Source organism: Pleurodeles waltl, chromosome 11 (assembly GCF_031143425.1).
Source record: "Pleurodeles waltl isolate 20211129_DDA chromosome 11, aPleWal1.hap1.20221129, whole genome shotgun sequence".
Lineage (NCBI taxonomy): Eukaryota > Metazoa > Chordata > Amphibia > Caudata > Salamandridae > Pleurodeles > Pleurodeles waltl.
In genome coordinates, this window is record NC_090450.1 from 535,112,393 (window position 1) to 535,129,349 (window position 16,957).

Below are 16,957 nucleotides of genomic sequence, written 5' to 3' on the forward strand. Positions count from 1 at the left end.
TTACAAGTTAGAGATTAGTTATACCCCACAAAATGTAGGGATATAAAAATTGGGAGAATTATGTGGTCCAGTGTATCAATCTCCCTACATGAACCTATAACAGAATGAAGATGCACTAAATGTATGTCTGTCACTCTAATAAGAGATTTACATATCATGGAACTTTGTGTGGGTATTCCGTATAATACAGAACTGCAAGTCATGGTCAACATGTTTCTCGCCTAGTACAGTCACACAGATCAGGTGGCGATTCTTCAGGACCTGTTTAACTGAAGAGCGCCGTGGTCAGTCTGACCTAGCTGTGGTTGATTCCAGGAAGCTTGGACCACAGGCTCGGTCAGCCAGAGCACAGCGGTCTTCAGTTAAATTCTCTTGCTAGAAGAGCGGCCAGCATCCATGTGATGCCCAGGGGGCCCATGTACCTAAACTAGAAAGGTCTCCTCATTCAGAAGTTTATGATTCCAACATAAGATTTCAGTGATTTCCTACATAGGCAATAGGGGTACAGTTTTTTTAACTCTCTTAGTGAGGGTTAGGCACAACAACAGGTCTTTAAGAATCGCCACCTGATCCGTGTGATCGTATTAGGCGAGAAACATGTTGGGCCTGCCTAGTAGCTCCATAATATCTAAACCTCTAATTACAGTGGTAGACACACATTTAGTTGTTGGTAGGGAACCAGATAGTTCTTTTCTGTACTTCTCCCTTTTTTCGTTTTTAACCTTGGCAGGGGTGCCAGGTTGTATTAAAGATAGTTTCCTTGGGCACCTTTAGCCAATATTAGTAGATTTTCCTGCCTTTTTCACACCCACTCACTACGGTCATTTATTTCTTAAAAAGATCTCTGGCAAAAAGCCCTCTAGTAGGACCCGTCAGGTATTGCAGTGCTGACTTGATGAGGAGCATGGCTCGATGATGAAGCATGTCACCCAACGGTGAGTGAGGGCTACTATTCCTGTAAGACTAATGCATGTGGTGAATAAAAAGACCCCTACCGTAATTGGTGGAATGGAGTTTGGTATTTTGGAACAGTGCATCTTAATTCAGTTATAGTGATTAGTTAGACAACATCCACGGGCACCTGGAATAAACTAAAAGATCACAACAAGCTGTGCTTTCAAATAAACATATCAGAGTATAGTTTGGTTGAGATGACCATGGCACCGAGTGCATATGTGAGCAAGTCTCCTGAATGCTTAGACTGACACTGTTGGTATGAGGTCTGGACTGCCTATCAGAGACTCCGTTAGGTTGATCTGCTGCTGTTGCACTTATGTGGGCCATCAACAGTACAAATTTCAATGAAGAAGCTAAACCACCAATCAAAGCAAGTAAAGCTGGAGTATGGGTATAAACCACACTGAAAAGCTAGTCACCTCTCTAAGGATTTCCACTGTAGAAACCGGTCGAAATACATGCTGTCCTGGTAGTTGGAGAAGGGCACGCCTCTCAAATACTCGTGCAAAGGACTATAAAACAGGAGACAAAAAATTAATATTGAAGAACATCAACATTCTGCAGAGCTATTTCTAGTTATACTAATTACCTGGTTTCTTTTAGCATTGTCTCATCTGAATTAGAAAATAAGGACCACATGTACAAAGCTTTTTTCCCCAGTTGAAAACAGACTGGTTCGCACAAATGGCCCGTTTGTGACTGGAAAAATGCCTTTTAGGATGTACAAAACCCAAATTGCAATTCAGTAACTTGTTACCGAATCGCAATTTAGGTTTAACAATAGAGTATTAGGATGGGGCGTGTTAAGGGCATACCTTCCAAATAGCGTCTTGCAGTGGCATGTAAGAATGTTTTGCAGCCAAAATGCAGTAGCAAAATATTCACAGGTTAGCACTAATTTCAAATTGCTGGTAACCCATTCGTACATGGGAAGGGGTTCCCAAGAGACCCCTTCCCTTTGTGAATGTTGGTCCCTGCTTTTAAAAAAATAAATAAAAAGAAAACTTTTCATTTTTGTTTTTTGAAATGCATCCCGTTTTCTTTTAAGGAAAATGTGCTGATCATAAAAAATAAAAAAAAGTTGCTTTATTTAAAAGTAATCAAAGACATGGTGATCTGGTGTACCCAGCAGGCCTCCATTCCTGTGTTTTCAGTGATTCCCATTGGGTTGCAAACTGCAACCTACCTCATGAATATTAATGAGGTTGGCCAACTGCGACCCACTGGGAATCACAAACAGTGTAAAACACACTGTTGTGCACAGATGTTTGCAATTTCCTAATAGGGAATCACAAAAATTTGCTATTAGAAAATCGCAAACACAAAGCTTTGTACTTGAGGCCCCAAATGTCTTAAAAACAGTTACCATTTATACCTTTTTGGCCAAGAGGATTATGTAAAGTGCTCAAGCTACAATCTGACATGAATGGATGGAGGTGTGACATACTGGAGATGAGCTAACTGCAAACATTGCGGGCTAAAAGCTTTAAGTCCCAGACGTAATGGCTGTGCAATCTTCGGCCACAGCACATGAGCTTGTGAGCTTCCCACCTACAGCTACTCACTCGTAACAAGACAGGACCACAAGAACTTAGACACATTTTAACAGGAAATTCAAATTAAAATGAAACTAAAAAACTGTTCCAAAGAAGCACACATTCCTTGCCAATTTTATGATATGGTCTCGCCAGTTTCGTACTGTAAAGAGGGAGAGCATAAATGTGCTACCCCATCGTTTGAAAGGCCATAAAATACAGTACAATATATCATTAAGACTTAATTTGGGCTCTAAGAGCACTTTATCACACTAACATCTTAGAAGGATATTCCTGCAGAGTTATTTGTGAAGATCTCGGGGATGGGACAGTTACAATAGGGCTGCCATTACAAGTTGTTTGGAAATTTAATGTGGTAAAACCTCCCTGGGTTAAATCAGTTGCTGTACCTCAAAGATTTATCGTGAGGTGATTTTACTGCCACATTCTGAATTTACTGAGTCGTGATGAGATATAACATGCAGAATCAGAGTTACCACACCCACATTCTGCACATGTTGCCTTGCCCTTTGTAAATTTTGCCAAGATTTACTAGATAAAGTTTGCATGAATTTAAATCACGAGTGTCCTGTATTACTGTACACTTTGGAATACCAGGATAGGGTGCCAACACGGTTTTGTGGCCCATCCCAGTATTTCCCAAGATGTATGAGGAGCTTTAAGATAACATAACTATCGTGATTTAATAAAGAATAGCAGTGTAAAAGCAGACTTGAGTCTACCACAATAAAAAATACATGTAGTTTTCAAATTACAACAGCAGCATTTCGAATTAAAACTTTCTACTATTCCATCACTAAATAAACATTTTTTTAAAAATTAAACTATTATATTAATGCGTTACTTTATGCATTTTTAAAAAGTATACCCATCAATTCCAAAACAAAGTTTACATTTTAAGAAGGCCGATTATGAATAATGATTTCTTTGTTTAACAAATACTGCATAGCTTTATGAACTTTAAAGAGCCCTAAAAACTAAGAATTGTGTTTTGCTGTCTGAAGCACTCAAACTGCAAAGAATGTAGAATATGGTCATTTCAAGATGGCTGCAAATTTTATTTTTATTTTTTGACTGTTCTAGTCAATCTTCCATTTCTACAAAACCATGGTAACCAATGTTCCATGATTTGTTTCATTCCTCACACTCCACTCCTCGTGAACCAAAGAGCATATGTAATATAAAATACAAGGGCATACCCGAGACAGTAACTGAAAATTTCACGGCAAGGACTCTTCTCCAGGTTCTCGGCACATAGTTTTCTGTTGGCTTCACTGATTTCCGAGACAAATTCTGGAGACTGTGAAAAGATATAATACAGAATCACGTAACCATGAAAGACAGCCAAATGGTGGAGATTGAATGAGACAATCCTAACTACGTCTCCTCATCTGGATAAAAAGCAGGTCACATCATTCTAGTTTAGCCTAAGGCATCAAGTGCAGCACGAAACTGATGTTTCAAAGTACCATATACCGCTCTCTGCAAGATCACTTCAATTAACAGTACAGATTGTTAGAAATTATTCAGTGCACCAAAGGATTATTCCACAGAATGTCCTAAGATATAACAAAACAATAAATATGTACAGAGACACTTTTTCACTTGGGCAAAATTCCACAGAATAACATAATTGGTGCTAGCTGCTTACTGATCTTAGAACGTTGCTGCTATTCCTACACTATATGAGTAATTAAGATGAACCTTAACCTAACTTTATGGACAAGGATAAATGAGATTTCAAACTTTTTTTTCGGATGTCACATCTTTAGCGGATGGTGATCATCCAAACACATTACTTTAAAAAAACAAATGGCTGCAAGTATGAATTTCTTTTTATTTGAGTCTAGGGGTACACATCAATTACAATAAATGGAAAGGAGTCTATAAATACCTGGAAACATATTCGATATGCACAGCAATAATTGTATAGATCTATTTCAAAATGCTTTCTATCCATGTAGTTTAGAGTCCACTATCTAGTTTTTTGTCCAATACTAACTTCCTAAAGTCTAATTATCCTTCCTGCAAGTAGCCCATAGTGTTGCAATCCCTGTGCAATTATAAGTGGTGCACTATTTATTGAACCAGGCAATGGCTGTGTGCGATGAAGTTTGCACCACTTGTTAAATATCGGCAGGTTACCCCTTTAGCCCTCCTGGAATTTAACCGGGAAAAGGCCCAGTATTAGTATTTACCGGGACATCTAGATTTTGGTCTAGTAGGTACTAACATCGGCAGGTTACTCTCCAAAAATTATGAATATCTGAAATTTAGCACACTAAATAAATTTTGAATACTGGGGGGTCGAATGTGATTGGGCGTGATAAATTCAGACTATCCCTCTGGGACACTCTAAGGCAGGTCCTTTTGTGAGTCTCATTTCAACTACTGCAGAGTATAACACTATTGTCTATATTGAACACGAACACAGACACAGACACAGAAATGCACATCTTCTTTTCTCTAAATGTGTTCTTCTGAGAAACCTCACCATCAGTATGGCACAACACAAGACAGCACATCCACCCTTGGCAGCTCGCAGCTTTGGTCGTCTGCTATAAAGAGCAACCACCAGCAACAGGGTACTGCCATCCTCCAAGTGTGCTGGTCTTTTTGTGAGGAACACACTTTCTCCCGTACTTCCATTTGTCCCAAGGAAAACTCTACTACCAAATGGGGCAAAGAAATAGTCATCACAAAGGTGGCTTACCTCACTGCTACTTATTCTTACCTTTGGGTTGAAGAAGCGCCGTATAATCTTCTCGCCCGTCTCCTTCCTCTTCTCATCTGCAGACACTTCATATTCTACCTGGTGACAACAAAAAAGGATACTACATTTTAAGGACAACTTCAACTAGACTCACAGATTAGTCTGGACAATGACATTCTGGAAGTTGTCAGTAAGCCTGTAGTAAACTGTCATAGGTATACTATGTATTTTCTGACTAGAAGAAGCAATAATAACCAAAATGACGAAACATAGCTTGTCTGAACCACCCCACACTGACATAAAAGTGCAGAATAAAAGTGCTTGGTGGGCAATCACCTGTGATCAAATTATAGAATTTTGGAATTCTTTCCATAATCAAGGCTGAAATCAGTACCATTTACCTCAATTACATCAATACAAATCGGTTTGCATAGTTTTACATTTACATAAAATGGCTGCATAGTTAGTATAACCATGTGGCATGGCATGGCAGCACACTTGCTAGAGTTACCCAGTACATTTCTGTATCAACCATATTTTCATGCTACAGTTCCGTAGTTAGTACAGTTGCATGGACCAGTTGCTTAGTGCAGCACCATGGAACAATTACATACTACAACTGCATGGTACTCTTGCATGTTTAGTTGGTGTATAGCATACTTCTGTACTTCTGTTACATTACACAGTTGTATAGTTTTGTTACTTAACCAGATACATACTTTTGAAAGCTGTTGAGTTAAAAAAGGTTTAAAGATTCAAAGAGTTCCTCTTTTCCCCAGCTGCCAGATTCTGGACACATATTTAGTAAAGACCAATAGGAAGGTAAAAAGCACCCATTGCAATCTTTGTGCATCTTCCTTCGAAGATAGACAACTTTGAACTCTCCATCCTAATACAGTGATTACAACAATCACTCGACTCCTACTGTTTGGATTTTTTCTGTTTCAGTCTTGTTTTACTCCGATAATATTTTCCTAACCTGGTGTGGAGTCTTTTTGTGGTGTCTTTCACTGTGTTACTATATTTAAGTGTTGCACAAACACTTTACATATTGCCTCTTCAGTTAATCCTGACTGCTCTGGGCCAAGCTACCACGGGGCAAGCACAGGTTAATTTGGGGAGTGTAACTGACTTATCCTAACCAGGATTGTGGTCCCTACATGGACAGGGTTCAAACTTCTGCCAATTAAAGACCCAGTTTCTAACAGGCAGCAGTTGTGTAAGCCACTATCGCAGCTTGGGAAGTGGCAGTACAAGATTAGCTCAGATACATGAGCAGAGTTAGTAGTAAAAGTCTCCCTCACAAAATATACATAGCACCTTGAGCCGCTCTGATCTCTCAGACAGCCGGTAGAGCACATCAATCAGCAGAGCAAGCATCTCTCACAAAATATACATAGCACTGGGAGCAGCTCTGATCCCTCATACAGTGGGTAGAGTACAAGAATCAGCAGAGCAAGAATCCCTCCCAAACTATACATAGCACTGGGAGCAGCTCTGACCCCTCACACTGCCGGTAGAGCAAAGGAATCATCAGAGCAAGCATCCCTCACAAAATATACATAGCACTGGGAGCAGCTCTGATCCCTCACACAGCCGGCAGAGCACAAGAATCAGCAGAGCAAGTATCTCTCATAAAATATACATAGCACTGGGAGCAGCTCTGCTCCCTCACACAGCCGGTAGAGTGCAGGAATCAGCAGAGCAAGAATCCCTCACAAAATATTTAAAGCACTTGGAGCAGCTCTGAGCCCTCACACAGCCGGTAGAGCACAGGAATCAGCAGAGCAAGCATCCCTCACAAACTATACATAGCACCTTGAGCTGCTCTGATCCCTCACACAGCTGGTAGAGCACAGGAATCAGCATAGCAAGCATCCCTCACAATAAATACATAGCACCTTGAGCAGCTCTGATCCCTCACAGACTTTTCATTAATTCAAAGCATTTCTAGCAAAGCCTCAAACCCTCCAATTTCACAACTGCCTTAGAGCTCACCAAGTCTTCGTGAGACCCAATGATAGTGGTTGCATTTCCTTCCTCTGGTGGAAGCTGACATCACATAGTAAACCTGCGCACCATAAAAAGTCTTAATGAAGGTGACAAGCATCTTTCCATCCAGACTTAGGGGAAGCAATACCTTTGTTTTTTTTGTTTTTTTTTTGCTTGAAAAGGTCCTCTGCTCTCATCTGAAATGAACTATTTACGGTGATCGTGCATGGACCTTAAAGCAACTACAACCCTGCTGTACTCCTTGCGGTTGAGGCTTTCTAAAAACCCTAAGACTTGATTCTATTTCAATAATTTGATGAGCTTCCTTTCTTCCCAAGCATACCACTAAAATTTGCAAATCACCAGTTTCTAGTACTGCCAAAACCCAGAATTTAAATAAATTTTCTCCAAAATCTAGTAAGAGAGAAACCTTTCCTGTGACGATTCCAGTAAGTTACCAACTACCAACAGCAATCATTGATGACAGAGGGACCACAGAGGCATTTTTAGGGCAACAAATATTTTCTGTCAGATTGTGACTTTCAAAGCATACTTCCCTTTTGCAGTTATAGGAGTGTTATGTGCCTTTACTCTCTAATTCTCTTGCTTAATGTCCAGCAAGAAGACCTAGTGTCTGTTTAATCTCAGGCAGTAGCACCTCAAAAATAAAATTCTGCCGTAAGTGTAGTACTGTGTTACCATATGCCGGTCTTTAGCTTGACTCATGTAGGTAGATCGTTCATTGATGTGTTTTGAGAGGCACCTCCAGAAGGGAGTCACCACACCATCTATGGATCAAATAGGGGGTGGACAGAGCCATCCAGCTTGGAAAGGCTGGAAGTCATAGATGGGCAGGACTCCACAAGGCTGGAAACCTTTTTCGCAAGGTCTCGCTGAATCAGTTTGCAGTGCAGTAAAAAGCTTAGAACATCAAGAACCTGGTTTTCGTGCCCACCTTGGGTTCGACCTACATGGGCAAGCCACTGTACTGTTTCCAGCCTTTCAGAAGTTTAAAAAGTTTCTAAGTCACACTTTTCTCCAACTGCTGTGAAGGGTGTTTCTGGTCATCCTTACATGGCCGCATCCTCAAAGTAGGCTTCTATATACCAGGTCTCTCATCAGACAGGGCACCTTCATGATCAAGCCATCTGTTGTAAGCTGGCCTTGCTGGTGTCAGAACCCCTTCTACCTTTCATATCATTGGAGCAGACAAACAGCAGGTCAGCCACCTGACCCTTGGAGAGGGGGTCATGAAGACCGGGTTCTTTTCACACACTGACTGCTCTCTGCAGAGTGGTGCACTTCATTGCCCTATGAAATTTCTGTTTGACCTATACTACCTTTGTTCCAGGCCTTTATATGATATTTCAGGGCTTCATTCGGATGTCTGTGTTATTCAACTAGTGTATAAACCACTGTTGCCTGTGTATCCTTATCTCATTCATGGTCTATGTCTCTCTGCCTCAATGTTTGGGAGATCGATGACCCCATGTCTTTGTCCATGTCCCCTGTCTCAGTTTCACTGGGTGTGTCTGATTTTCATCCCCAAGTGATTTTGTATCTAATTTCTAGTGTCAGGTATTCCCAGTACTAGTACTGATGTCTCTTTTCCCTTTGTTGGTGCAGATGTTTCCCTTTGGTGTACGTGTCTGGTGATTAGCTCACACTACCCCTTAGTGTCTGCATCATCCTGCCTTCAAGTGTCTGAGTCGATTCCGTCCCCGTGGCCCAAGACTCCTCAAGCAGGCATCCTTACCACCCTGCCCTCTAGTGTCTGTGTCTAAGTAGCTCCCAATGTCCGCCTCTCACTGCCCTGGTGTCTGCTTCTCTCTGCGTCAGTTCATGCCACCTTACCCTGTCACTGTGCCCTCCAGTGTATGCCTATTCAGCCCCCAGTGTCTGTATCTCCCCGTCTTGGTGTGTCCCTGTCTCCCCTCCAGTGTTCTTGTGCCTCTGTCCTCTTCTGACTGTGTTTATCCAGGTTCACAATGCCTCTGTCCTTCCAAATCACAGTGCCTGTGTCTAGCTTGTCCCCAGTGTCTGTATCAGCTTACCCCGGTGTCTGTGTCACCATGCCTCGGTGTCTGTGTCACAACACCCCAGTGTCTATGTCACCATGTCCTGTTGCTGTTGTCTCCATGTCCCGATATTCGTGTTTCCTTGCCTCAATGTGCATGTCTTCCTTTCTCAGGGTTCAAGTCTCCCTGGCCCCGTGCATGTAGCTCAATGTCTGTGACGGTAAACAGAACAGTAAAAAAGTAGAGCCCCCAGAAAGAACTGTTCTGTTTCGTTGAACACATCCCAGAAATAGCAGTCATTGCACCAAACCACTTCCTATTACCAACCCACACTAGAACAACACCCTCACCAGTATAAACCACCGGCCACTTGTAACATTTGTCTGCATGTTTGGAAGTTGCCAAATCACTCCCAGAATCTATGTATTCTCACTTTACACTAAGGGGGAGGATACTGTTCCATTTGACATACTTGTTAAACTTTGCAGCCCCAAGAGACTGCACTCCACCTACAATTATAGGAATGTGAAAAGAAATAACTCCTTGTAAAAAAATATTCATGCATATAGTTTGTTATACACTTTTTGGATTGCCTTTATTTTAAACAAATGCTAATTAGTTACTTGAAGGCTTTTACAAGTTGGCAACCAAACAAACTCAAATTTCTCTGTCACAGAAGCACCTATCTTTTTTCTTTTAGTACTGTGTGGCATATTTTTCACTTGTAAAAGACATTTGGTTCCCTAGGTATATCATATTACCATGTACACGTCCCTTTAAAACTTTGACAAAGATATGTTCCCGCAAATTTTACACTTCCCTTCCAATCCCTGCATATCTTTAAGTGAAAGGGGCTGTATTACTTAGGCCTTCACATATCCCACATTTCTGGCTCTGAAAGACTCTTTTCCCCTCAGAATCACTTCCAATGCAAAATTTACAAACCACATATTCCATCTGTGCGTGCTTAAAATCAAACCCACCTAACGTGCTTTCTGTATCATGCGCCTGTTTTAGGTTTATCTGTGAAATATTCAGTGGGAGTAGTGATTATTTCCAATGACATACTGACTCCCACGTTTTCTCTGTAATAACTCAGATAACCTATTCGGGATATCCTGGGACTCAGGCTGTGTTTCCTAATATTTGAAACAATTATTTTCCTTGTGGTAATAGAATCCTTTAAAGAATGTAAGCATGTGTACATTCCAAGGTATGTCATTGTAATGATGAAGTAATAGAACCTTGAGCTGACAGTTGATGAGCAGCTTTGAATTATCACTGGTTTATGGCGTGCAGGGCTGTTAGATAAATAACTTATAACCTGTGTTCAGCGAAGAATCATTCTTACAGAATTGGTGAAGAGTGAAAACAGCATTTACAGCCCCTATACCATTAATTTACACACCAGAAAGATAAAACGGACTGTTGTGATTGTAATACTGAAAATCCAAGGAGTGGACCGTGACGAAAAGCAGTTAAAAGGTATTTACTCGATCACCAATAAAAGCTAACTGATTAAGAATAATTACATTTGGTATCCTTTCATTTTTTTGGTATTTCAATTTTTTATTAAACTTTTATAGAAACAAAAATAAATACAAAATTGCTCATTGACAATATAAAATGTTCAATGAATATTCAAAAAAGAGAGCAAAAAGAAAAAATAAACCTAGTGAACTGATAGATAAAGAAAAACTTTCCATAAACATTCCATATTGAATACTAACAATGTGAAATTAATAAAAGGAACAATGGATATAAAACGTATTATTAAAGAGTATTTAAACAGTCCATTATTACATTATACTTTCCTGTAACACATTAAAAGAAAAAGAGATTGACAACTAATTAAACCATTGAGAGCGTATATTGAGATTGGAGAGAGTGGATTTAAGAGTGAAGATAATTCTTATTGATCATCATAAAAGATGAATAGAGGGAAAAGGGAACAATGTTATTTTAAAAAGACACTCCATATATGATCAAATAGTTGTAGATTATCGTTCAGTTTATATATCATTCTTTCGAATTGTGCAATTTCAAACATATCCTTCAACCAGGTTTGGACTGTTGGTAGAACATTTGATTTCCAAAAACATAATATGTTAACTTTAGCTACACTAATTGCCGTAGAAAGTCATCTAAACAACTGCGAAGAAATCGTACCCAATGCATGAATATCATGTAATAAGAATAAGCAAGGTGATTGAGGTGAAATATTGGGAACAATTTTTCTCAAATATTGTGATATTTGTATCCAAAATTGTTGTATCTCAGTACATTCCCATAAAATATGTACAATATCGCAGTTGGGTTGACGACATCTCCAGCAATCAGAATTTGTACTAAGTTTGGCAGAGTAGAGTTTAGAAGGTGACCAATGCCACTGATGTAGAATTTTGAAGTAAATAAATTTTAACCTCACATCACGAAGGCCCTGATTATAATTCTCCAAAACCTTAGTCAATTCCTTATTTGAATAAGTAATGTTAAGTTGTGTAGACCACCATATTTTAAAATTTCCAGATGCATCATCTGAAAAAGATTTATTGATTAATAAATATAAGCCAGATACCATGCCTTTGAAATTTTTCCATATGTAGATATGACGAACGATGGATGAGTGTATTATAAAATCTGTATTCACGTTTGTTATACGGTTTAGAATTGACACTAATAGTACATAGTTATTAAATTGTGATTTTGAGAGTTTATACGTTTCTTGCAGTTGTGAGAATGATTTCAAGGAATTATTCCGTGTATATAAATCTGATAAAGTATTAATTTTATGATTTCTCCAAGCAAACCAATTAAGTTCTTTACCTTTATAAATAATTGCTGAATTATTCCATATTGGAGCATTTAAGTGAATATGGATATTACAGTTTATAATTGTATGTGTTTTTTGCCAGGCCAATTGAGAGGAATAAATGATTGGGTTGGAGAGTTGTGAAAATTTTGGACATTTAGTATAATAAATGGCCATGGGGGTGGTAGTTTTCAATAAAAATTGTTCCAGTTTCACCCATATGGGCGTATTACTATTCATGGATATCATATAAGTTGAGTGCGATAGTTGTTGTGCTATCCAATAATTTTCTAAATGAGGGAGTCTAAGACCTCCTTTTAAAGAAGATGAATGCAATTTTGAGCCACTTATACGAGGGTTTTTTCCTCCCCAAATAAAACAAGTTATCAAAGATGTAGTATTTTTGAAAAAAATAGAAGTAATGGGAAGTGATAACATACTGAAGACGTAGTTAAATTTTTGAATTGTATTAATTTTAATAGTCTGTACTCTTCCCCACAATGATAGATTTAATTGAGACCATCTTGTAAAATCTCTTTTAAATTTGTCTATAATGGGATTGAAATTGTCCATCATAATGTTCTTCAACACCGTATTAGGTATAATCCCAAGATATTTCAGATGTGATGATTTCCATTTAAAAGAGAAATTACTTAATAAGGTTGGTGTAGTGTTGTTGTTCATTGGTAAGGCTTCACATTTATACCAGTTAATGTTATATCCAGAAAATGTCGAGAATTGATTTAATAGATTAATCAGAGCATTAACTGAGGAGTTCGAATTAGATAATATGAGTAAAATATCGTCTGCATAATAAAAAGCTTTTATCTCACCCAATGAAGTAACAATTCCTTGTATATTAGCATTCTGTCTAATCGCAATGGCTAAGGGTTCTCGTGCAATAAGAAATAAAGGGGAGAGTTGACATCCTTGTCGGGTACCGCATAGAATTTTAAAATAAGGAGATGTGAAACCGTTGCACGCAAACGTGGCTGTAGGAGATTGATACATTCCCTTAGTTAGAGTAATAAAATCAGTACCAATACCCATTCTATTCATATTTCGGAATAAGTAACCCCATTATACTCTATGAAATGCTTTTTCTGCATCCAGGGATAGTATGATATTTTCTTCTGGTTTATTATGTTGTTGCCATAATAAATGTAGAATTGTTCGAAGGTGGTTTGAGGAGGATCGAGTTGGAACAAAACCTACTTGAGAGGAATGGATAAGCGATGTAATGACTGAATTTAATCGTATCACAAGTATTTTAGCCAGAATTTTAATATCAGAATTTATTAAAGAAATATAGCTATAACTGGAGCACTCCAATGGGTCTTTGTCAGGTTTGAGAATTACAGTAATACGTGCTCGTAAAAAGTCTGGGGGAAAATGACCCTTTTTACAAAATTCATTAAAGAAGGATTCTAATAGTGGAATAATTTGAACTTTTGTGATTTCATAAAATTCAATAGGAAAACCGTCTCCTCCAGGGGCTTTATTTGTGGCTAAACAATCAATAGCTTTTGCAATCTCTTCCGTTGGTATATGCCCCTGTAATCTTAGTTTCTGTTCTTGAGTTAATCTTGCAATCTTTAAATTAGTGAAAAAATCATCTTCCTCCTTAGTATCTTTGCAATTCAGTGATGTATAAAGTGTTTCATAATAGGTATGGAATTGTGCCATGATATCTGTTGGTACAGTAAGCAAATTATTTGAAGAGTTTCTAATAACAGGTATCGTTCTGGATGATTCCTGTTGGCGCAATTGATATGCTAAAAGACGTCCAGCTTTCTCCCCTCTTTCATAGTGACGTTGTTGAATTAGAAATAGACATTTTTCGGCATAGGAGGTATACAGATTATTGAGTCTGAATTTAGCTGAAAGTAGGTTTTTTAAAATCCCAGATGATTCAGATTTGTTATAAACTTTTGAGAGTGATACAACCTCTTTTTCCCAAAAAATCCTCTTGTTATGCAATTGTTTTTTAAGAAGATATGAATCTCTCATAATCATTCCTCTAATGACTGCTTTGCCTGCTCCCCGCAATATGCTAGCATCTGTGACTGAGGGGGTCATTCCGACCCCGGCGGTCAAGGACCGCCGGGGCCGGGGTCGGCGGGAGCACCGCCAACAGGCTGGCGGTGCTCCGCAGGGCATTCTGACCGCGGCGGTTTGGCCGCGGTCAGAACAGGAAAACCGTCGGTCTCCCGCCGGTTTTCCGCTGCCCTCAGGAATCCTCCATGGCGGCGCAGCTTGCTGCGCCGCCATGGGGATTCCGACACCCCATACCGCCATCCTGTTCCTGGCGGGCGATGGCGGTATGGGGTGTCGTGGGGCCCCTGGGGGCCCCTGCAGTGCCCATGCCAATGGCATGGGCACTGCAGGGGCCCCCGTAAGAGGGCCCCACAAAGAATTTCAGTGTCTGCTTAGCAGACACTGAAATTCACGACGGGTGCAACTGCACCCGTCGCACCTTCCCACTCCGCCGGCTCCATTCGGAGCCGGCTTCCTCGTGGGAAGGGGTTTCCCGCTGGGCTGGCGGGCGGCCTTCTGGCGGTCGCCCGCCAGCCCAGCGGGAAACACAGAATCACCGCGGCGGTCTTCAGACCGCGGAGCAGTGTTCTGTCGGGGGAACTCTGGCGGGCGGCCTCCGCCGCCCGCCAGAGTTAGAATTACCCCCTGAGTCTTTATTCTCTTCAAGGAATTGATCAACATGTTGAAATAAATTCAATTTGGCTTGAGGTGTCTTATACATAGAAGTATTGAATCTTCAATTAGACTTGGGAGGTTGTGTTAATCCAATATTAATATGTAGATCTATTCAATCATGATCCGAGAGGCTACAAGGGACTATTCCTGCATGTGTTATTGATTGTATCATTGCAGGTGAAGTTAAAAAGTCATCTATTCTAGAACGAATTAAATGTGAGCAAGATGTAAAGGTATAATCTCTATCATCTGGATGTAACAAACACCATGGTTCCTGTAATGCAAAATCTTCTATAAGATCTTTTAAAATATATAGATCACTTGTATGATAAGTATCTGGCTTGCCAGATCTCTCAATGAATGGATCTATGGTAACATTCAAATCATCTCCCCCAATCAGTACTTTTGTAGATCCAAAAGAAGATAGTAATCTACTAATCTTTGGGATGAATATCGTTTTGGAATCATTGGGTGCATATATCGTGCCTATGATCATAAAAGAGTTTCCAATACGGATTTTAACAAATGCATATCTGCCATCATCATCTAACCATGTTTGAATAATTTTGTATGGTAAATTTTTATGGAATAGAATAGCTACTCCACATTTCCGAATAGGTGCGTCATCATTCTTAGAATTATTTTGTGTTATGCTAGCATGTATAACTTGACCAATCCAGTCTCTTTTCAGTTTTTCCACTTTCTGATTCATTAAGATGTGTTTCTTGTAATAAAGCAAAATCTGGTTTTTGTTGTCCAAGAAAGTTAACTATCTTCTTTCTCTTAATAAAATGTGTCAAACCATTAACATTCAAAGATATAACATTCAAAGGTTTTAACTTATTAATTGACATATTAAAACTAACAAAACAATATCAATCCAAATTCTACTAGTAAAGAAAAGGAGAATAAGAAAAATATAAAATAAGATAAGGAGAAGAAAGATAAAGAGAGGAATGAGAAAGAAGAAAATTAAGATAAATTGTGAAATTTCAAATATGTCAATATGTAATTATATTAGAGGTGAGTTTTTAAATCAGTGTGACTTTTATAATAAATCAATAAAGGAAAGTATTACTTATCAAAATTATCAAATATCAAATAAATTGTCCAACACAAGTGATAAGACAATTGTGTACACTTAACAACTAAAACTTTAATCTGGGGATATAAGCCAAAGAGTGATGAAGAGGAGAACAGAGAAGGGGGATAATAAAAGCCATTTCAAATATGGAATAAAGAATATCTGACATCATAAATAAATATGATCTTGTAGTGAAATATATATTAAATAGGAAATAGATAAAGCATCATCATTTGTGATTAATATTTCAACTCTGTTCAAGTTTTTAAGGGAGATCTAGATTTATCTCTTGGTTGATATTTTTTCCATGCTTTATATTTACCACCATGTGTCCAATGTCGTTGAACAGTCTCCCATTCACCTTGGTCTATGTCATCTGGAGTGGTAGGAGAAGAAAATTCTTTAGTTGGTGAGGATGAGGAAGTCTTATGTTCTATCTCTGAGTGTTTGTCATCTAAATCATTAAAAAAAGATTCCAAGTCATGAGGATCTGAATATTCTTTGGTTTTCCCTTGAAAAGTCACAATCATAATAGCCGGTTCCAAAAGACCATATTTTATATCTCTTTTCTTTAATCTATTGCGTAGATTTAAAAATTGTTTCCTTTTGAGATTTGTAGGTGCTGAAAAGTCTGCTGTGATTATTACCTGGGATTTTTCATATTCATGTGGACCATGTTTTTTGGCTGCCATGATAATTTGACGGGCTTGTTGGTGCCGCAGACAGCAAGCTAAGATATGTCTAGGTCTTGTGGATTGGACCATTTCACGTGATCGAACACGATGAGCTCTTTAAAATTCTAATGACCTTGTAAAAGTAATGTTCGTCAGGGTTGGGATTAAAGTAGTCAAGAAGTCTAGAATATTGTCTTTCTCTATTTGCTCTGGGAGGCCTATAATTCTAAGATTATTCCTACTACTCCGGTCCTCTAAATCGATAATTTTTTGCTGTAGATACCAAATATCTTGTCCAGTATCAGGTGTCTTATCGAGGTGGGATTCAATATCCGTAAATCGATTGTCCATTGATTTCATACGAGATTGAAATTTGACAACATCGTTCCTTAAGCCTTGGACTTCCATAGTATTAGTAGACACTGTATTATCCAGGGAA

The 16,957-nt window shown here is 38.9% G+C and overlaps 1 protein-coding gene across 1 annotated transcript in view; it reads right to left on the reverse strand.

Moving 5' to 3' along the window:
* LOC138265851 (G protein-coupled receptor kinase 5-like) overlaps window positions 1–16,957 on the reverse strand; it is a 377,657-nt gene that overhangs the window by 88,849 nt on the left and 271,851 nt on the right. The window contains exons 4-6 of the mRNA XM_069213945.1: window positions 5,248–5,325; window positions 3,713–3,813; window positions 1,377–1,469 (exon numbers count right to left, since the gene is read on the reverse strand). Of these exons, the coding sequence (XP_069070046.1) occupies window positions 1,377–1,469; window positions 3,713–3,813; window positions 5,248–5,325 (272 nt within the window). The remainder of the gene's footprint in view (window positions 1–1,376; window positions 1,470–3,712; window positions 3,814–5,247; window positions 5,326–16,957) is intronic.